General features: G+C 59.0%; 1 protein-coding gene across 1 annotated transcript; it reads right to left on the minus strand.

The window, feature by feature from the left end:
• Positions 1-1,575: 1,575 nt before the first annotated feature.
• SLC41A1 (solute carrier family 41 member 1) lies at positions 1,576-15,783 on the minus strand. Its single transcript, XM_061362850.1, has 10 exons — positions 15,090-15,783; positions 10,932-11,039; positions 6,460-6,531; positions 6,081-6,225; positions 5,840-5,986; positions 5,039-5,186; positions 4,574-4,653; positions 3,754-3,888; positions 3,114-3,262; positions 1,576-1,979 (listed from the first exon to the last, which is right to left on the minus strand). Exons 1-10 carry the CDS (start codon positions 15,465-15,467, stop codon positions 1,794-1,796), a joined length of 1,548 nt encoding a protein of 515 aa, XP_061218834.1. The 5' UTR covers positions 15,468-15,783; the 3' UTR covers positions 1,576-1,793.
• Positions 15,784-21,392: the final 5,609 nt, after the last annotated feature.

The raw sequence follows: 21,392 nt of genomic DNA on the forward strand, positions 1-21,392 counted from the left end.
ACGGCGTGATCGAGGGAGAGGAGAGCAAACCCCATGGGGCATGGGGAAGGGGAAAGCATCCCCAGACCGGATCTATGAGGATCCCATCTCTGCCCGCAGAGTGCAGCAGCAGCAGCAGCAGCAGCAGCAATGCTTACACCCAGCTGCAACAGGGATGGATCCTTTACAGCCTCAGAGGGGAGCAGGCAGGAGCCCGGTTCTGTCTGAGCTCATCCAGTGCAGCCGCTCCCAGCAGAGCCAAGGCCACCACTTCCCCATGGTACTGAGCTCCCAGCAGTGCCAAGGCCACCACTGCCCCACGGCACTGAGGCCTCGGCTCGCCGGTGCCTGCAGCCCTGCCCTGCACAGCCTGTTCCAATGCCTGAGCACCCTCTGGGGCAGGAAGGGTCCAGGGCAACAAGGAGCGCTCCAGCCCAGCCTGGCCCCATTCCAGGTGAGGATCAGCATTCCCAGCACCGCACAGCCCCACTCGCCAAGCAGAGGTGCCCAGCGCTGCGGGGACACAAAGCCAACAGAAGACAAGCAGTGGTTCATGAGAGACACAGAAGTTAAATTAGGGAGAGATGAGGCCAAGCACGGATGGGTTCTGCTGTGAGGAACACACTTAAAGCAAGGGGTGAAGCAGAGACCACATCCACAGCTTGCAAGTTCCACCCTGGAGCTGCCCATGAGGATGGGCAGTGTCCAGGCTGCAGCACAGCCACCTATGCCCAGAGCTTGGCTGTCATTCCAGGACTGGGATGCAAGGTGCTGCAGCCATCCCCTAGCACTTGGGAAGATGCTGGCAGCTCCCAGGCTTCAGGCAGTGCAGCACTAACGTCCCATCCCATGGGATAGCCTGCATTCTGCCTGCCCCGCACGTGTGAGGAGCTTTCCCTACATACACACTTGGGCATTCAAGTGGTACTCATGCCCTGGAGCCTGTTTAACAGCCCTGCTTGAGCACATCACTTCAACCGGTGCAATGGGTGAAGTTGCAGCTGATCAAACCTCCCTCCTCTTTTCCATGCCATGACCTGGGCTGTGCCCATGGGAGCACCAAGGGAAGCGGGGACACAGGATCCACAGGGGCTCCAGCAGGGCGCTGGCAGGCAGAGGGGACAAGGATGGGTGGGGAGAGCTCGGGCTCTGCAGCCCAGGTGCAGCAGGAGCTGGAGCCAGCTCCCAGTGAGGGTCAGCAGAGAGCTGCTGCAGTCCTCAGCCCCAAAGCCTTGGCTCCCCTGTGGGCACACAGTGATGGGGCTCTGGCGCAGGGGACCCTTCCTCAGCATCCTCATGAACCCCTCTGCCAGGGACTCGTGGGCTCGGGGTGCCAGGCACAGGAGGGGCATTGGGGAGGGAGGAGGGCAACAGGAGGTGCGCAGCACCCTCAGCCATGAGCTGGGAGGTGCCTGTGCAGTAAAACCAACCCCTTCCCTCCAGTACTGAATACGGTTACGGAGCGAGAGAAGCAGCTTTCCAGCTCCTGGGACAGGGGGCTCCCTGCGGGACCCCACTGAGCAGGAGCCTCCCTGGAGCCTTGGTTCAGACACAGCTAAGGTGAAATTGCACTTGGTGATTGTCTCGGTCCGCCTGGGGGGTTCGGCCTTCCTAAAACTAGATTTATTTTCTGTACAAACTCGGCTTGAAATAGAAACCACATAAAATTCCCATTGAAAATAATGAGAATCCAGTATCAAAGAGGAAGTCTCGAGAGAGACGAGGGCTGGGGGAGGAAGCAAAGAGCAAGGGGGAAGGAATAAGAACGACAACAACAGAAGGAGAGGAGGAGGAGAGCTGGGAGAAGGGGGGAATCAGTCTCCCACATCAGAGTCCCGGTCGCCAATGAGCCACAGGACGTGAAAGCTGAGAGCAAGGAGCCCTGTTCCAATGAGGTCCCCCAGCGCGGTCAAGTATGGGATGGAGAAGTTGTCCGGGTCGAGGTCCCTGCCCCACATCCAGTGCACCATCCAGTCAGCAATGTAGAGGAGAATAAGGACCTGGGGGGCAGGAAGAACAGAGCCACATCAGCCACAGATCCCGACCTCTGCAATCCCGGGATTCATGGGGGCAGCTCAGAGCCACAGCCTCAGCCCGAGGGCTCAGAACCACCTTGCTGGGTCCTGCCCCAGAGCTCAGCTCAGTCTCCCCTCGGGCAGGTTCAAGCCATTCCCCTTGCCCTGTCCCTACAGGCCCTTGTCCCAAGCCCCTCTCCAGGTTCCCTGCAGCCCCTTTAGGCACTGGAGCTGCTCTAAGGTCTCCCCTTCAGGAGCCTTCTCTTCTCCAGGCTGCCCCAGCCCAGCTCTCTCAGCCTGGCTCCAGGGCAGAGCTGCTCCTTCCCAGCCTCTGCCCTCTCCCTCTTTAGCTTCACACCACCATCAAATTTAGGCGTAAAAGGGAGAACTCTGGAACTCAGACACGAGAAAGTCTCAGTTTTGCCTCTCTGTTTTGAGCTCTAACCAGAACAGGCTGAAAGCCATTTGGGCAAGGAGGGGACTTGGAAGCACAGGAAGCATTTAATCCAGACATAAAAGAGCAACTTCCCAGCAGCCAGAACCCAGGAGGGATGCTGCTCCCCATCAGTGCCATGAGACTGTACTGGTATCTAAGACAGAATGAACCTGCAGTGGAGCCTCTCAGCTCTCAGCTCTGCCTCTGAGGGATGCTCTGAGTCCCGGGAGTGGAGCTGGCTTTGGGAGATGCCCCAGCCAGGGCACCCTTCCTGCCCTCCAGCACAGGAGGCTGCTGGATTCCTGCTCTGTGCGTGGGGCTGGATGGGCCCCACAGGGCACGGGGGTCCCTGCTCATTCCAGAGCCTGATTTCCTCACCAGCAGGGTTAAACTTGCTAAAGCACACAGAGGATAGATCACCTCGTGTGTGTTAAACACTGTGCTAGCAGAAGGACTTAAAGGAGACAAAAGAGAGATCCCAAACTTGCCAAGAATGACAGGAAGGAAGAACTGTGTGTACAGCTATCAACACAGCAGATTTATTCGGGTTGGTACCAGCTTATTTGACAAACAGAGCCTCCCTAGCGCGTGGATCACTCACCTGGGGACAGGGTTTGTGGCTGTGCCCTCAGGAGTGCAGCCACCCCGGAAGGACGTGGCAGTGTCCCTTTATTCCAGCTTACCTGGAGAAGCGCTGCTGTCATGTAGAAGACAATGAAGATGAGGGTGAGCGTCGTGTGTCCCCCCTGCATGGAGCTGATGGTGTAAAGGAAAACCAAGTGCCCAGGCACCACCAGGAGAAAGAGCACGCGAGCAGAGCGCGAGTTCACATCTGCAAGGGAACAAAGATGGGTTCAGGCTCTGCAGCCTCCCTGGGCTCCAGGGGATGAGGCAGCACAGCTCCGGGCAGACCCCAAGCAGGGCCCTGCACACTGGACCCTCAGCCCTGCGCTGCAGCGGGGACAGCTCCGCAGGGCTCAGGGCAGGGGTGCCAGGACTTGGCTGTCCCTGTGCTGGAACCTGGGGCTGCGCTGGGCCTCAGAGCACTTTGCCAGCCGGTGCTGCAGCCCAGCAGCCTCGAGGCAGGTTTCAGTGCCCCAGACCCATCTGGAGGGGGTTTGGGGTGGAGGAGCGGCAGGGCTGTGGCAGCAGGGCAGGGCAGGGGACACCCAGCGCAGCTCTGCCCTCTCACACTCAGCTCTGCTGAGGCCCGAGCATCTCCAGGCCGCATCCCTGAGCTGAGAACTGCCCCGGAGCAGGCTCCAGGCACCGCTGCCCACGGCACTGCTCCAGCACCCACAGAAGCGAAGCCACCCCAGGTACCTGAGCTGAAGAAGGTGGTGCAGGGGCTGGGGCACCTGCGAGGGGCCGTGTCCGGGCTCTCCCCAGGCATCCCACTCATGTGCAGGTAGGTGGAGATGCGGCTCGCCTGCACTGCCACCAGGTTGCCCCCCACGCCTGCAGAGAGGAGAGAGCAGTCAGAGGATGGCCCATTGCAACCAGCCTGGACCTGCCAGGTGCTGCAATCACACAGCCCAGTCTGGGTTCCACCTGGATCCCACTGCTGCAGGATGGGAAGGGCTGGGATAAAGGACGCTGCTCTACAGCTTCCCCTTCGGCCCCTTCGTAACACGGATGCAATTGTGGCACTGCAGCTTTCATTGCAAGAAAGGAGGTGAAGCAGAATGATGGGTCAGGCACCCAAACAGACACAGGAAGTTTAAAGTTACTGCTCGTTGTAGGAAGCTGTGGAAGCCACTGCCCCAAAACTAACCCCATTTCTTGCTATAGGTAATGAAATAAAGGAGTTTTCCTGGTTCTCTATGCGGAAGGGAGGTCAAAAGCAATTGGATGTCCTGGCTCTGAGCTGCAGATACAAATCTCTGTGTCACCAGGCCCAAACCTGGGGGACGGGGGCTTTCCAGCAGCCAGGGGGAACTGGGGAACGAGGAGCTTGTGCTGGACCGCTGGGAAATGCCCTGCAGGGCAGGGAAGGGCTGGCACCAGGGGGAGCCGGGCGGCTGCAGAGCCCCAGCCAAACCCCAGTGCGCTGGGAAAAGTGTCCTGAATGGGCCTGGAATGGGGAACACGGCAGAATCCCAGTGTTTCCCAAGCCCCGTGGAAGCGGGGGGGAAGAGCTCACCGTTGATGACGGGAGTGAACACAGCCATGCCAGCAAAGTTCGGATCCGAGACCGTCCTGTCCAGAATCAAACCCCCAACGCTGCAGAGGCAAGGATGAAGAGCTCAGTGCTGAACGCTCCCTGGGATCACCCACGCGAGGCACAGGGGGCTCAGTGTGTGCACCCAGGGGTGAGGCAGACACCCATGGACATGCCCTTGCAGCGGTGCTGTTGCACAGGGGTGGAAGGGGCAGTATTTGATAAGAGAACCTGGTTATCACAGCATCTTCATCCTTGTTGCCAAACCCCACCCAAGCCTGAATCCCCCAGTGTGCAGCTCACTGCAGGGCCAGAACCAGAAGCAATCCTGCCCATCGGAGGGCAGAGGGAGCTCTTGTGCTAAAGAGGATCCCTGCTTACTCCCTGGCCATGCCCTGTGCAGCAGCTGGGACGCTGCTGAGGCGCTGCATTCCCAGGAACCCCTACCTGCTGATGGCCATGGCAATGATGACAGGCTCCCAGCCCGAGTACAGCACCTCCCGGGTGGCCGCGTTCCTCTTGGCGATGATGACCCAGATGGGCAGCAGGGCGATGAAGAAGGCGCACACCAAAGGGTTCACGTAGGCTTTGCTCTCTGAGGGGGAAACAAGCAGAGGCAACGCATCAAGGGCACATCCTGCTGCAGCGCTGAGCTCCCCAGGCCTGCCTGCACCCTGCTGCCTGCCAGGGACTCCGGCAGGGGCAGGCAAACCGGAGCTCAGCTCCGCAGGACGTGGCCTTTCCTTCTCCTGGTGCCCTCCCAGGGGAGATCGCTTCAGTTTGAGCCGCTCATTCCCCTCCTGGGCAAGGCCTCCCAGGGCTGCTTCACCTCGGGCTGAACCTGGCTGAGTCACATCCCTCGGCCAGGGCCAGGGGAGGGAGGAGGAAGTCTGGAGCCTGCAGCTGCAGCTCGCACCGAGGAGCCCAAGCTGGTGCTCACGGGGCAGAAGACAGGAGCCAAAGCTGCCTCCTCCCTTGCTTCCAAGCTCCTGGCGCTCGGAAGGGGACAACCTCTCCCTTGGCACTTCACCTGGTGAGCAGGAAGCATGCAGAGCAGTGCAGGACTGCTGCAGCTAAAAGGCAGTAAGGAGGGCTCTTTGCTCCCCTTATGAGCCCTGGCTGGGTCTCACCGACTGAGGCAGCTTCCAGACCCCCCGAGAACAGACAGGATAAAGGAAAAGGGTGAAATGGTGGGGAGATGCGCATGGAAGCACCATGGAGAGACCAAGGCCTTCTCCTGCTCCTCACCCAGCTCCTTGTACAAGCCCCAGCTGATCCCTGAAAGCAGAGCCAGGGTGATGAGATCCCCCAGGCTGGCAGCAATTGGCGTGGCGACGTTATCAGGGTTGATCCCCATCTTCCTGGACCCGATGATGACCCCAATCATAATCATACCTGCAGCCAAAAAGAGGGAGAGAACGGGATGAGGCCAAGGGGAACCCAGCATCTCAGGAAGAGGGGTAGGGGGTGTGCAGGGTCTGCCTCTCACCCAGAACAAGGGAAGCAATGAAAGCAGTGGCCACGCTGCTGGCACACAGCAGGACAGCATGGTCAATGCTGAAGTGCCCATCTGGGATCCATCCGAACACCACGGCTGCGATGGAGGCCAGGAAGCCAACCACGGTGGCCTGAACCTGCAGATGAAAGCCAGGCACTCACTGAGAGGACTGGAGAGCAGGATGGTGCTGGGCTGAGGGAAACACCACCCAGGGCACTGTTACATGGGGATCAGCAGGGATCTAACCTAGCCTAAGCCACAGGGCAAGCTGTCCTGGTAGGTGGCTGTGGGACACAAAGGGGCCATTTCCCTCCCAGTCAGAGGTTTGCACCTACTGCCCATATTTCCACTTTGTTCTCCTTCTTCTTACCTGAATCAGGGCCATGTTCCCCGTTATCATCTTCCAGAGCTCTTTGGGTGTATCCATTTGGCCAATGTTAGCCTGCGAGAGGACATGAAGCATCAGTAGAGGCTGACAGCATTTAGCACTCGGGAGCAGTCAGATTCCTGCACTTGAGCTATGCAAGCTCATGCCAGGAACAGCAAAGAGCAAGGACCTCGCATCCTTAGCTCCTAGGGGAGCAGTCACTAGGAAAGGGCTGTGCCTGGGTGTGCCCTGCACCAACAGCCCAGCCTGTGGGTGTCACTCGGGCTGTGCACCCCAGGTAGGGACAGTGCCTCTTCCAGGTTACTGTGCTCTCATCAGACATCAAACCTGTTCCCAGTTTCAGCACCAGCGCCTTCTTCCCAGCTGCAGGAAGGGGCTGACACCCCACAGGAGCGGAGCCAGAGCTGCTACAGAAGGGGGTTGGAGGGGAATTGCCCTCAATGGAATGTATACAATCATAGAATATAGAACCATAGAATAGTCAGGGTTGGAAAGGACCTTCAGATCATTCAGTTCCAACCCCCCTGCCATGGGCAGGGACACCTCACACTAAACCATCTCACCCAAGGCCTCGTCCAACCTGGCCTTGAACACTGCCAGGGATGGAGCATTCACAACCTCCCTGGGCACCCATTCCAGTGCCTCACCACCCTCACAGGAAAGAATTTCCTCCTTAGATCCAATCTAAACTTCCCCTGTTTCAGTTTTAACCCATTACCCCTTGTCCTATCACTGCAGTCCCTAATGAAGAGTCCATCCCCAGCATCCCTATAGGCCCCCTTCAGACACTGGAAGCTGCTCTGAGGTCTCCATGCAGCTTCTCTGCTCCAGGTTGAACAGCCCCAGTGTTCTCAGCCTGTCTCCATACAGGAGCTGCTCCAGCCCCTGAGCATCCTCGTGGCCTCCTCTGGACTTGTTCCAACAGATCCATGTCCTTTTTCTGTTGGGGACACCAGAACTGCACACAGTGCTCCAGGTGAGGTCTCACAAGAGCAGAGTAGAGGGGCAGGATCACCTCCTCCAACCTGCTGGTCACTCCTCTTGATGCAGCCCAGGATACGGTTGTTTTCTGGGCTCAAGCTCACACTGAAGCCGGCTCATGTTCATTTTCTCATCGCCCAGCACCCCCAAGTCCCTCTCCTTGGGCTGCTCTGAATCTCTCCTCTGCCCAGCCTGGAGCTGTGCCTGGGATTGCTCCGACCCAGGTGCAGGACCTTGCCCTTGCCATGGTTGAACTCCATGGGGTTGGAATGTCTGCTGCAGAACCCTGCAGGAGCAACAAGCTCCACCTTGCCCCGGGCGCAGTCACGCACTGCTGCTCATTCACTCACTGCCTTCACCCCAGTGGCGATGAAGCCAAGCCTGGCCCGGGCCCAGCTGGGTCACACAGCCGGGAGGGACAGAGGGGTGCAGGGACCCCGCATGGCTCCAGGCCACAGCAGCAGCAGCAGCAGCAGCCCATGGGCAGGGGAGCTGGCACTGCGGCTCCCTTGCAGTTAGAGGCTGGGTAAACAAGGGCAGTGCCACGTGGCACAGGGGCCACCCGGCACCGCTGCAGCCACAGGATGCTTTGAGTCCCTGGTGGGGGATGCAGGATGCTGGTGATGGCAGAGCACGAGGGTTCTGCTCTTCCCTAGCGCCTTCGAGGTCTCTATGGTGGGAAGAAGGGATGAGCTTACATCCAGTGGTGGATTATCAGAAGCTGAACAGGAGGAAACAAGGGAGAGGCTCAGTCGGGAACAACTCCTGCCCTCCTCACTGCCTGCTCTTGAGAGGTGCCAGCTCTTCTCAACCAGCACCGGGATGTGCCCGTCTCTGTAGGGAATTGTGCTGCTGGGTTTAGTGGGAAGGAGAAAGGAACTGGGGGAAAACTAACAAAATATGGCCTGAAGTAGCCCCGAGCACCTCCAGCACAGGAATTTGAGCTCCATGTGAGGCCTGACCTTAAAATTCCAGCCCCATGGCAATTAGGTTGGGATTAACATACCCCAGCCGTAGTCACTGGCAACAGGACCCTAATCCTTTAACTAATGGGAGATTTGATCCTTAATTGTGAAGGAATTTCTGCGGTACCTTAATGCAGCACTAATGAGGAAGCCACAGGCTGAGAGCACCTGGGGCTGCTTCCCTGCGGCGGGAGCACGAGGCTCACACTGTGAAGCCCCAGAAGGGTTCCCCATGCTGAGGGAAGAGCAGGGCAAGGGATAAACAGGAAAGCCCATAGATCATCCTATCCCACCATAGCATCCCAGCCTGGTTTGGGCTGAAGGGACCCCAAAGCTCCTCCAGCTCCAACCCCTTCCACTGGAGCAGCTTGCTCCAAGCCCCTGTGTCCAACCTGGCCTTGAGCACTGCCAGGGATGGGGCAGCCACAGAGCGCAGCAGAGGGGCAGGATCCCCTCCCTGAGCTGCTGCTCCTGCTCTGGGGGTGCCCCCAGCACACGGGGGGGGTTCAGGGCTCAAGCACACACTGAAGCTCTCATCACCCCAAACCCCCATGCACTGATGCAAGAGGTAGAGCACAAGGTAAGGGATGTGTGTAGAGGCAGCACAAGCAGGGCAGAGCAAAGCAGAGGACACAGCCTGGGTGCTGGCCCATGGGGCTAATGCCACCCCTCAGCCATCAGCCCAGGGCAGAAGGAGGCAGCAGCCACGCAGCACAGCCGGATGGGTGCTCTCTGTGCCCGCTGCCTCACGACCCTGCTGCAGCCACCAGAGCACAAAGTTTCACATCCCTGGGGCTTTCTGTCCAGCCTCGGTTCCCTGCCAGCCCCATAGGGAAGAGCACAGAGAAGGGCTCTGCTGCCTTCATCCCGGGAGAGCCAAGCAAGGGCGAGCTGGCCATGAGGGAGAGCAGGACCTGAACAACAGAGAGGGACTCAAACAAAGGGGTTTGTTTCCCAGCACAAAGCTCAGGCTCTGTCCCTGCAAGCCCTGGCACAGGAGCACAGCGGGGCTGGGGCAGCACGGAGCCTCCCAGCAGCTCTGTTCCTGCCCAGCAGCACCTGGGGAGAGGAGAGCAGCCCCAAGGGGACACAGCCACGGCCCGGCTCCTGCCTGTGGTCCAGCCAGGCATCCCCAGTACCCATGGAGTGAGGGCTGAATTGAGGAGGGGGTCCCCTCACTGGGCAGCAAGGGCAAGGCAAGGGAAATGCTGTGTGCATCCCTGCTCCCCAGGGCTGCAGGGGCAGCCTCAGGCTCTACAGAACATGATGCTCATGTGCCACTGGTTCAGTGGAGAACAGCAGCATCCCATAGGGTAGACACAGACCAGTGCCAGAGCCTGCATGAGCAGCTCAAAACCTCGGCTCTGCTGCCATCAAGGAATGCACCTCAAGAAGAGGCCAACAAGGAATTACTGAGGAGCAAAGCGTCACAGCTGGGATCTCCCCATTGCTGAAGGTGAAAGAAGAGAGGACCCAGGAGCGCAGATACAGAGACCTTTGACAACACTTTCTGGTGCTTTCCCCTGCAGCAGCCAGCAAGGGGAACGCTGAGAGGCAGGCAGCTAACCTAAGCTAACCTAAGCTAAGCTAAGCTCAGTGCTAGCTATCCCTGCTGCTGCCACCCAGGCACACAGGTCTCCATCCCTACACCCCAGTGCCTTCCTGGGCAGTGCTCTCAGGCCAAGGCACATCACCTCCTTTGCACCAGGCTGCTTGCTGCAAGGGCAACCCACAGCAGAGAGACAGAGCCTGGCAGATGTCAGGCTCCAAGCTCTGCACGCTCCCATCACGGACACATGGAGACGTGGGGCAGTCACTGGCTGTCATGCTGCAGCAGGAGGTGGTTTGCAGAAGGAAGCGGTGCTATTGGCCCTGGGAGGAGAGGATGGCAGGCTCAGCTCGGCTCCGCTCCACAGGCAGGCTGCTGTGTTAGGGAGGCACTGAAACCCAAAGCAATTCATTTCCAGCTGGACCAACCCCGTACCCTGAGGGGTAACAGCGCCTGCCCCTGCCCTCCCAGGGAGCTCCCCGTTTCCCAGGAATCAGACTGGGTTCTAGCAAGAGCAATGCCCAGCCGTGCCTCTCCATCAGCTTCAAGAGGCTGCCAGGCCCCCTGCTCGCTCCCCGCTGCCTCAGCCGTGGCTGTACAGCCCTGTACATCCCTCTGCAGCCCTCCTGAACCTGGCCTCCTGCAGCCGGCTCTGCTGACATCCCTGCACCAGCTCCCTCCTTAGGAACGCCGGATCCCAGCCACTTTGGAACAGCTCTATCCCACACTGAGCCTCCAGGCCCACCAGCAGCCAGCACGAGGAAGGGAACTGCCAGCAGAGCTTAGGGACTATTAAACCTTCAAACCGGATCAGTCCAGAGGAATGAAGGCACCTTCCCCGCCTGCTGAACTGCGGTCACTGACAGGGATGTGTCCACCCAGCCAGCACACACACACACAGAGGCATTCCCAGCCCGTCCCAAGCGGGCATCCCGCTCCCTCCTCCCCTGGATACTCACAGCTGTGGACAGGCGAGATGCCAGCGTCATCTCCAGGTTCCCCTTCAGGCCCAGCAATGCAGGGACCAAGATAAAGACCTCAGTCACGTATTTGAAGACATCCCAGTGCTGCAGGAGTGAAACAAAGGCCAGTAAATAACCAGAGCCTGGAACGGGTGGAAGGCACCTCAGAGCCCCTCCAGCTCCAGCCACAGGCAGGGACCCCTTCCACTGGAGCAGCTTCCTCCAAGCCCCTGTGTCCAACCTGGCCTTGAGCACTGCCAGGGATGGGGCAGGATTCCTGCCTGCTGGAATGAACCTCTGCAGAACGTGACACAAACAGAAGCCAAAACAGGGAAGGGTGCAGAGATCTGGCCCCATACTTGCAGTCGGTGGCAGAAGTGAGTGCTGAAGCTCATCCAGCCTCCACTGGGAGCCATTCCCTACAAACACCCCTTGGAGCAGTTACCCCACTACGGCCTCTGCTCAGGCTCCCTCGCCTGCACCTACATTACTCATAGGATCATTTGGGATGGAATGGACCTAAAGATCCTCCCGTTCCACCCCCTGCCATGGGCAGGACACCTCCCCCTACAGCAGGGATGCACTGACCCCTGTGGCTCTGCAGCCACGTCAGCTCCCTTGGGCACAAGGCCATAGAGGCAGCCACGGCTGGATAGGGAAGAGGGAAGGGTAATTGCAGGCTGAGCACACAAACCCACACCAGAACCAACCACAGAAACCTCCCTGCCCCATCCCCTGTTGGCAAGAAGGCCCCATGGCCAAAATAACTCCTGCTCCCCACATTGCCCCAGCGCCACGCTGCCAGCAGGGCACCGAGCACAGCGGGAACGATGCTCCCAGCAGCACGGAGCGCGGTCACAGCCTCCTGCTCCGGGTGCAGGGCTCCATCTCCCTCCTTGGCAGTGCCACCCACCAGGATGCTGAGCCAACAGGACACGCATCCCCTTCTGGAGCAGGAACTCGATTGGCCAACACCCTCCAGCACACACAGGTGGCTGCTGCGGGAAGGACGGGTGTTATCCGTGTTTGCTTTTCCAGGCTCTGTGCCTCCTGCCTTCACCCCCAGCCAACCAACTCCTGCCAGGCCCTGTGCAACACCACAGCCAAGCTGCACTCGCCCCAACAGCCATCCGGGAGCAAGCTGTGACCACAAGAGACAGGAAAAGCGCCATGGGGATGAACTGGGACCAGTTCTCAAAGGGGAAAATTGGGTTTCAGTCGTTGTAAATGTCCTTAACATCTTGGGAAGACAAGCTGACCGTATCCAGCGCCCAAGGCAAGGGTGGAAGCTGCTCGGATGGGTCATAGCATCCCAGCCCGGTTTGGGTTGAAGGGACCTTAAAGCCCCTCCAGCTCCAACCCCTGCCACAGGCAGGGACCCCTTCCACTGGAGCAGCTTGCTCCAAGCCCCTGTGTCCAACCTGGCCTTGACCCTTCAGGCACAGCCCCAACCCTCTCTGTGCTCGGGGACACAGCTCCTGAGGATGTGCCTGGTCCCCTCTCTGCTACGCTGTGATGGGCACATCAGGAAACCACGGTGGGTCCTGGGTCCAACCCCTGCGCTCTGGAGACGCCTCCATTCTGTCCCCACGCAGGGGACATCAGAGCTCAGTGCTCAATGAGAGAGGCAGGAGGGAGAATCCGCCTGCAATACTCCCCCAGCACAGCAGCACTCCGGGCTGGGCTCCCTTTCAGGTCACACATAGCCAGGGGAGCTGGGCTCTCCTCAGCCTGTTTTTAGGCATTCTGATTCTCTGGCTGCTCTTGCATCCACGAATCCTTTGCCACGACTTCCCTTTGCAGGGCCTAGAACTCAAGGAGGAAGCAACAGGCTCCCGATTCCCAACAGGACGAGCTGGGGGTCACCAGCATCACTAGGAAAGGAGCATCAGCATCAGTCAGCCCGGGGGCTGGCTGTAAATGCCCCTTTGAAGGAGGCTGTGCTGGAAGCTGGTGCTGCTGGAACTCCCTGCTCAAGGCAAGGTAAGGACCAAAAACCATCTTTGGGGAAGGAAAACAAGGAGATTTGTGCAGGCATCAGCAGGGCAAAGAGCAGGCCCCATGGGCTCCTGCCAGCTCTCTTAACCTCAGGTGTCACACAACAAGGGGCTGCAGGCATTCAGGAGGGCTTGCAGAGAGCAAAGCCGTGTGCCCACACTGCGGCTCCAAGGGGACAACCAGAGCCCGCCTGTGTGGGGAGCACAACACAGGGAAAGAGAAGAGGAAACGGGGATTTCAGCTCAGGACATCGAGCTGTTAAAACCCCTTTCTCCCCCCCTGTATCCCTCCAATCTCTCTGTCCCAGCCCCTCTGAGAAGCACAGAAAGAAGCTGTTTTGAAGGGTGAGGAGGGAAGATAACAGCACACGGGAGCCTCCAGGTGGCTTTGGGCAGAGCATGGAAGAGAACCACAGGGAAAGGGACTCCATGCCCAGCACCTCCTCCTGCCCTCTGGGACTGGGAGCAGGGTGACCATCACCACTGCAGGCTCCGAAGCAGCACCAACCCCAGATGGTGCTTTCAGCTGCCTCCATCTCACTGCTTGCAGAGGCTCTGCCCCTGCACCCTGCTGTTCCCTGGTGGCAGAGGCCTCTCCCTGCTGTCATCTGGGTTTCCAGGAGGCAGGAGGGAGGTTTCGCCCAGCTGATAAGGGGGTGGTGACTCCCAGCAGCTCCCAGGGGAGGGGATGCTGCAGGTTGGAGCTGTGGCTGCTGGAACAAGCGGTCTTAGTGCAGGAGGTGCAGCTCCAGAGGGATGCTGACTCCAGGAGCAGCCTCCACCTCCAATACTGCCCATCCCATGCAAAGCACCTGCAGGGAGCAGGCAAGGCTGGAGCAAACCCAGGGCTCTGCTGGGAGAGGAGACTGTGCCAACAGTCCCGCACTGCACACACAGGAGCAGTCACCTGGTCCAAAGGGAGGAGAGGCAAATCCCTAGGGACACATCAGTGGGACAGCATGGCTAAAGGGGCTGCTGTGCTCACAGAGGGGAACCAATTACCGCTGCCTGATTAGTCTGTGTAGCCAAAACAGTGGAACTGGAGTGGATGGAGCCCTGCATCCATCACTAACCACGGCTGCATCCAACACAACGGGGCTCCAGCCACCCTGGTGCTCCAGCAACCCACTCCACGTGCATCCTCCTTCCATCCAAGGCTTTGGATCTCCAGGAAGCCAGTTCCAAACCAGCTCCCCAGGCAAGCAGGCAGGGACCACACGCTTCCCCTTCCCACCTATGGCATTTGAACGCCTCATTTAGTGCCAGGGCTAATGGGAGCTGGCAGGACACGCTGCAGAGCCGCACGCTGAGCTGCTGCGGGACAGAGGAATGATGCGAACACAGCAACACCCCCCCTGCCCACCTCCTCCTCAGCACAAAGGCTGCTCCTTTGCCAGGAAAGGCTTTAGGCTGGGTTCAGATCCCGGCTCTGGGACCCTGCCAGAGGCACGAGGAGTTTGCAGGCAGCCTGCAAAGGCAAACATGCTCGGAAGGGCTCCTTTACAGCAGATTGTTCTGGTAAACCTCGCCTGCCTTCGCTCAGCCCTGCCGGCCCTTCCTGCTCTGAGTCACCCCACAGGTTCAGCACCGGCAGCAGCCGCAAGGGTGGCCACTGGGCACAGGCATGCGGGGAAGCAGCCCTCAGGGAAAAGCAGCAAGAGCAGCTCCTGCCCGGCCCCACAGCGCTGCGGACCCGACCGACCCTGCGGGCACAGAGCACGGGGGCAGGAGCGGAGCTCTGCCAGCACAGTGAGGTTTCACCCCCTTGAGCAAGCAGAGGAGCTCCCAGCAGAGCAGTTTGGGTTGGCCACAGCTCCAAAATGGCTGCCTCCTCCATCCAAATCCAGATCATCTCCTTGCCCTCCTCTGCTGTGGGCACCAAACCAGCTCCGTGCTCCAGAGCACAGGAGAGGGGGTGAAGCAGCTCAGGTGCTGCCAGAGACACACATGGGTGGAAGACACAGCCTCTCCTCCCCTCGCCCCAGGCATCACCAGGGTCCCCACTGAGCCAACCAGCATCCAAGGTAACGGATCCCTCCCAGTTGCTATCTGCTGAACTAGCCATGCCATTCCAGTCTCTCCTGGCTTGGGATTAAGCCACAGTCTACAGAGACAGGATGCAGAGCCCAGCGCCGTGACAGGGAAAGCGCAATCCTACCTGCACAATGTCCAGCACCATCCCAGCAGCAACTGTCCCAAAGCCTGCCAGGAGGAAGGGAAAGAGGACTTGCAGCCCGATGGAAAAGGAGGTCTCCTTGAGGGGGGAGGCTGGCTCGGGGCCTCGGTCCGTGCTGGTGTCATCACTTTCATTGCTCTGGCTGCCGTTTTCCAGCAGGGCATCTTCCTCCCGCACCCCTTTGGCATTGGCACGGGACTCCAGCACCACCACTTCCACCCCAGCGCCATCAGGTCCCAGGAAATCCGAGGGCTCCACCAGCTGCCCTCGCTCCGGACTGGCGCGGCAGTCCACGGGCACGATGGGCAGCACAGCCCCGTTGGCCTGGTGGGTCTCCTTCTGCTCTGGCTTGGAAGACATGCTGCAGAGAGGCTATCCTGACCCTTGGCTTGGTGGGCCTACAGCCAGCAGCTGTTCCAGGGGAGCTCTTCTGCCAGGAGCTTACACAAATGGCCTTTCCAGCATCTAGAGGCCACCTCCCCTACCCCTGCTTGCCTGCCTTGGAGTGCAGAGACTGCTCCTGCAGCAGAGATCCCCATCAAGCAACGTCCAGGAATGGAGGACACCGAGCGCACGGAGGGAACACTGCAGGAGCTGGGAATTACAGCAGATTCACTCCGATTCCCCTTCTCTCCAGCGCTGCATGGTGCGGCAGCCACTGAGACAGGATCCAAGCTCTTCTGCCTTGGTGTATGACACTTTAGTGCATCTTTCTCCAGATCCCTCTTCCAGCAGCACGACTGCTGTGATGGGGTATGCAAGGCAGAGGGAAAAACAGATGAAGGCCACTGACTAAGCTCAGAGGGATGAGGAAGCAGAGAACAGACCCGAGGGGCTGGGTTTCCGAGATGATACAACTGAGAAGAGCTCTTCTTGCTGCCAGGGCTTTGGTACCTGCTCCAGTGGCACTGCAGAACTGGAGTCTGAAGGCTCTGGGGGGGGGTTTGCTTCAGCCTGCTCTGTGCTCTCTGCCAAACACCCAGCAACACCAGCACGCTCCGACCGCCACCGCTGGCCTCTTCCAGGCGGATTTCTCAGCTCACAGCACGAGTGAGAGCTCTTATTTAAAGTAACAGCAGGCTCCCAGTTCAGGTTACTCACGGGGCCGAGCAGGCTGCAGGGTGGGAGCTGGCATCGGAACAGCCTCCGGCTTCAGGGCACCCTCCAAGAGCTCCTCTTTCACCTGAAACGCATGGGAGGAGCACAAACATTCCGTTGGCCCGCAGCGTTCACAGCTCATTCATCCCAACGCATCCCGCCCCAGCGCACACCGAGGGCCCAACCCCCGGATCCCCAGACCTCCCCCTGCAGCCCTTCCAGTGCGCCTGGGGCTGTGTAAGGGGCGCGGGGGAACCCCCGCTCTCTGCTCCCCGTGCCCCCGAAGCCAACACCGGGCCAAACCCCGCCGGACCCCCCGGGCAGCGGCGCTGCCCCAGGGAGCCCAGCGCGGAGCCGGGCCTGCGGGAGAAGCGCGGCCAGAGGCTGCCCCGGTGTCCGCAGAGCCGCGCTCCCCGAGCACCACCACTACAGCGGCCCGGGGCGCGCTGCCCCGAGCGGAGCGGAGCGGACGGAGCTCCCGCCGGCCCCTCCCTGCGCCAGGCGCTGACCGCAGCCCCCGCTGCGCTCCCGGCCCCCCGGTGCCGCCGTGCCCCGGTGCTCACCTCCGCGGGGCCGCCGCTGCCCGCCGCGCTCCGCCGCGTTGTGCCCGGGCCCGGGCCGGGCTGCCCCGCGCCGCCCTGACATCACCGCCCGCCAATCGTGGCCCTGCCCAGCGCGCCGCGCGGCGCACCCATTGGCCGGCTGAGCGTGGCGTCACGCCTGGCCCCGCCCCACCGTGAGCAGTGAGGCTCCGCCCCTTCGCAGCGCGGGAGGCGTGGCCGCAGGGTCACGTGGCTCTGGGCGCACATGGAGGGGTGCGGGGGCGGAGCGCTCCGGTGGTGCCCCCGTTCATGGGGTGCTGCCGGGAGCGGGGATCCCGGCGCGGGGGTGCCCCCATCTCCACCGGGACAGCCGCGCTGGGCAGAGCCCTGCTGCGTCCCCAGCACTAGCGGTGTCCGGTGCCCCCCACCCGGGGTTCGGTACCTCCACACACGAGGCTATTCCAGCCCCACTCAGCGTTGGGACCTCAGCTGTCAGCCCGGGACCATGGAAGCCGTCTCCAGAGACGGGTTCCCACCCGTGGGTTCCAACCTATGGAACTGCCTCAGAGAAGCCAGCTGAAAGGGTTCTCCGAGACAGTTCAGCCAAGAAAACTGGAATGCTGTCACATCTCCTTACACCAAACCAATCCACAACAAAACACATACGTAAACAGCAGCATCTTCTGCAGAAATCAGTGACTCATAGCACTCTCAATTCCTGAATGAAACCAGCTCTTCTGATTCATGTTTTCCTCTCATTTCCCCCTTGTTTTTTTGCCTTGTTGCCCAATGGAACTTCTGACCAGCTGTTGTTTTACCTTCCGGCCTTTCCTTTCCTCCCAGGAAACGCTCACCAGCAAGTGATTACCCAGAGCCATGACGCGTCCCCAGCCTTGGAGGCAGGTCATTGAGTGAGGAATGGGCCCTGTGGCCCAGCACATGTATGAGGGGAAGAGGGGGAGCAGCCCAGGGGCTGGAATCCTCTCTCCACCCCCACCCCAGACACTGAGTCAAGTGTGACCCGAGCTGGTGACTTCACTTCTTAAAACAAGGAAACAAAGGCAGTCAGTGGCAGCAAGAGATCCACTGGGATCGAGACCCCTCTGAAGCTCTGGGCTCTGCTGCTTCATTTCTTTCTGCTTGGATTTGAGCAAACCGATCTAGAAACCTTCCTAAGCTCAAGTTTTCATAAAGCCATGGAATGGTTTGGGTTGAAGGGATCTTAAAGCTCCTCCAGCTCCAACCCCTGCCACGGGCAGGGACCCCTTCCACTGGAGCAGCTTGCTCCAAGCCCCTGTGTCCAACCTGGCCTTGAGCACTGCCAGGGATGGGGCAGCCACAGCTTCTCTGGGCACCCTGTGCCAGCGCCTCAGCACCCTCACAGGGAAGAGCTTCTGCCTAAGAGCTCAGCTCAGTCTCCCCTCAGGCAGGTTCAAGCCATTCCCCTTGGCCATTTCCTACAGGCCTTTCTCCAAAGCCTCTCTCCAGGTTTCTTGTAGCCCCTTTAGGCACTGGAGCTGCCCTAAGTTCTCCCTGGAGCCTTCACCATAAACAGTGTGGCACTCACTATAAGCCTGGTCTGTCAGGCTCTCCTTCTGCCCCCATCTTTCCTTGCTGCCTTGGAAAAGCTGTATCTCCCCCAGGGTGACAGCTCTTCCCCCACCTCCCTAAAAACATGGTGCACCTGAACGTGACCTTGTTGATGACAGAGGGCCCAGCTGCGTGCTCAGGAAGTGGCTGCGCAGACACAAAAGCTGCCTGAGACAAGGAAACAGAAATAGATAAAACCCCCCCAGAGATCAGAAAGGCAGAGGATGAAAGGGCAGGAAATGGGTTTCCAGTTGCAGGGCAGCAGGTACCAAGGGCAACAAAAGGCTTGGAAAGGAGTTTACCACTGCACTCCATGCCCATGTGTTCCACACCTGACCTGGCACTCCCAAGCTGTCCAAGCACTCACCACTGACCGAGGGGACCACAATGGCAAGAGGAGGATTTTCCCCTTTCCACACAAGAGTCCAACAAAATCCATTGGTTTGGCCACAGTCACTCAAACAACCCACCTCTGACAGTGGTCACACAGGTCCCTTTGCTCTGCTGAGCCCCACTGCTGTGTGTCACCGATCTAATGCTGGTCAGGATGGAGCCCAAGCTCTCTCCTACCAAGCATGCTGAAGGAACCTGGTTCTTGGTTACTTATATCCAGGAACCTTAACAGGCAAACTCAAAGACTGAACAGGTTGTGGATAATGACTTATCCCCACCGAGGTCAGCCCAGGGCAAACGCAGCTCATGAGGGCAGGAACAACGTCAGAAGCTGACCCTAATCTGGTCCTGCCATGGGGAGCACGGAAGTTGTGTTTTACCAGCCTGGAAGCAAACAATCCCGTCACCATCCTTTTTCCAAGGTCCGGGTGACCACTGCTCCCAATCCGTGTGTGCCCCACGTGCTGTGCCTGCGGTGACAAACACGGGTCAAGCTCAGGCAGGTCCATCCCGAGGGCTTTCTGCCACGTGAGAGCACGCGGCAGGGAGGAGGTGGAAGGTCTTTGCTTCCTGCATTCCACAAGGCAGCAGCTGCTGCCCCAGTGATAGCACGCACCCCAAAATCCCAAAGAGGATTAACCTTTTGTGATCATCATAGAATCATGGAATGATCTGGCCTGGAAGGGACCTAAAGCTCATCCAGTTCCAACCCCCTGCCATGAGAGCAGGTTGCCTCAAGCCCTGTCCAAGCTGGCCTTGACGTCTATATACAACTAGGAGGAGTTCATACACCTTACTCTGGCCACTGGATCAATTCCTGGTGGTAATTCACTGCTGCCTTTCTCTAATCACCTTCGCCATACAAAGCATGAGAATACCCTGTTTGTAGCTGTGGTAACTGGGCAGAGAGTGCATGGAGAGCCTCAGCACTGACCCAGCACAGTCCCTGAGCAGAGTGTTCCTACCATGAACAAGGAACTGGTTACTTGGTGAAACAGTGGAGCTGCAGCCAGGCCCTGCCGTTTGGTTGCCTTCCTAGTGCAAGAGCAGGCAGTGTCCAAGTGATGTGAGGATTTACAGAGCTACAATAAAACATACAACCGTGTTGGATTAGAAAGAGAAATTCAAAGCTGAGTGAGAAGCACCCTGGGATGTGCTGCATGACTTGCATGTTGTGTCTCATACCCCACTGCCCAGGCTGTGACCTACTCCTAGGTACATCCATCAGTGACAGAGCATTTACCCTTTGTCCCTACCCCCTGCATAACCACCCTTCCATGCGGTCATTTTCCTTCCTGCTGGGAGCTGACTGCAGCTTCCTCTGGGCCCCAGCTCCACAGCTCTGGAACCAGCACAGGGATCCCTCCTGAGCGGAGCAGGGCACTCCCTTCCCCACCACGCTGAGCTCTTGATCTCGGCCGCCCTGGGAAGCTGTGGAACAGGAAAGCAGAGGCGAGCCCCTGCACAGCAAAGCTGACCACACACACACACACACACACACAGAGCCCTCTGCATGCCCCAGCCTTGCTATGGGCACTGGGAGATGCTGGCAGGCGACTGCCAGTGCAGCACCGGAGACCTCACAGGTCAGAGCAGTGGGGTTCCGTTAAACAGTTACTGCAAGAGCCTGAATATGGGGACTAAAAGGACAAGCTCCAGAGCTGCTGGAGCTCTGTGAGGAGCTGCAGAGGACTCAAGGCAGTGGCAAGAACCCCTGAGGGTTCAACCTGGCAGCAGCAGGCAGCAGTGAAGAGCACTAAAGGTCAGGCCAAGCAATAGGTGAGGGCTGCTGCTCTGTGATGGCAAAGGATGCTATGACTGAGCCACCTCAAGGTTCCTCAGTGGGTGTCTTGCTCCCCAGCACTCACAGCTCTAGGGCTCAGTGGTGGGCTGAGCACAGTGCAGAAGCTTTCCCAGCACTTGCTTGAGAAAATGGGTTTCACCAGCTCCCTGAAACACCAGGACTATGGCAAAGGAGCCAAGAATGCAAATGTCAAACGCAAGGCTGGAGGAAATGACCCTGTAAACACCTTGTTCCTGTATTCTCCTCCAGCTCCGTGCCTGAGCTCTCCATGGCCACTCAGAGCTGAAAATAACCCAAGCCCTTTGAAACAGAAGCCAGCAACAGAGCTTTCTTTAGAAAATGCAGGTGTGGAACGTGACCTTTTAGCCAGGGTGTAGCAGCCCTCATGACCCTAAATCAGCTGCTCTGCTCCCCAGCAGCCTGCTCTGCCTGGGCAGCTACACATGGGACACTTTGAGTAACTGTTGTCAGGAGAATGGCAGCTTTGGAGACTTGGCTCCAGGCAGGGAAGGAAAGGAAGTTGCTGTGGATGGAGCACAGGAACATGCTACACGAATACCAACAGCATTCAACTCCCCCTTAGGGTTTTGACAGCTTTCAGGTAGTAAAGCTCTGTTGAACATCTACTCAGTGCAGAGGCGCTGCACAATGCCAGCTCAGGCTGATGAGCAGTGCTCAGAGAGGCCCTGCAACAAGCTGCATTAGCAAATCCTCATGGCACACATTTGCACAGGACCTGCCAAACCAAGCCTGCTTTCCCAGGGCTGTTTGCCCTTCGGCAGCAAAATGGATCTTCAGATGAACATCCTTTAAAGAAACAGTCCTCACAGAGCAGAGATTGCAGTGATTTGGGGTTGG

Source organism: Neopsephotus bourkii, unplaced genomic scaffold (genome assembly GCF_033783945.1).
Source record: "Neopsephotus bourkii isolate Nb327-2 ecotype Australia unplaced genomic scaffold, CSIRO-AGI_Nbou_v1 NB_1139, whole genome shotgun sequence".
NCBI classification, from domain to species: Eukaryota; Metazoa; Chordata; class Aves; order Psittaciformes; family Psittacidae; genus Neopsephotus; species Neopsephotus bourkii.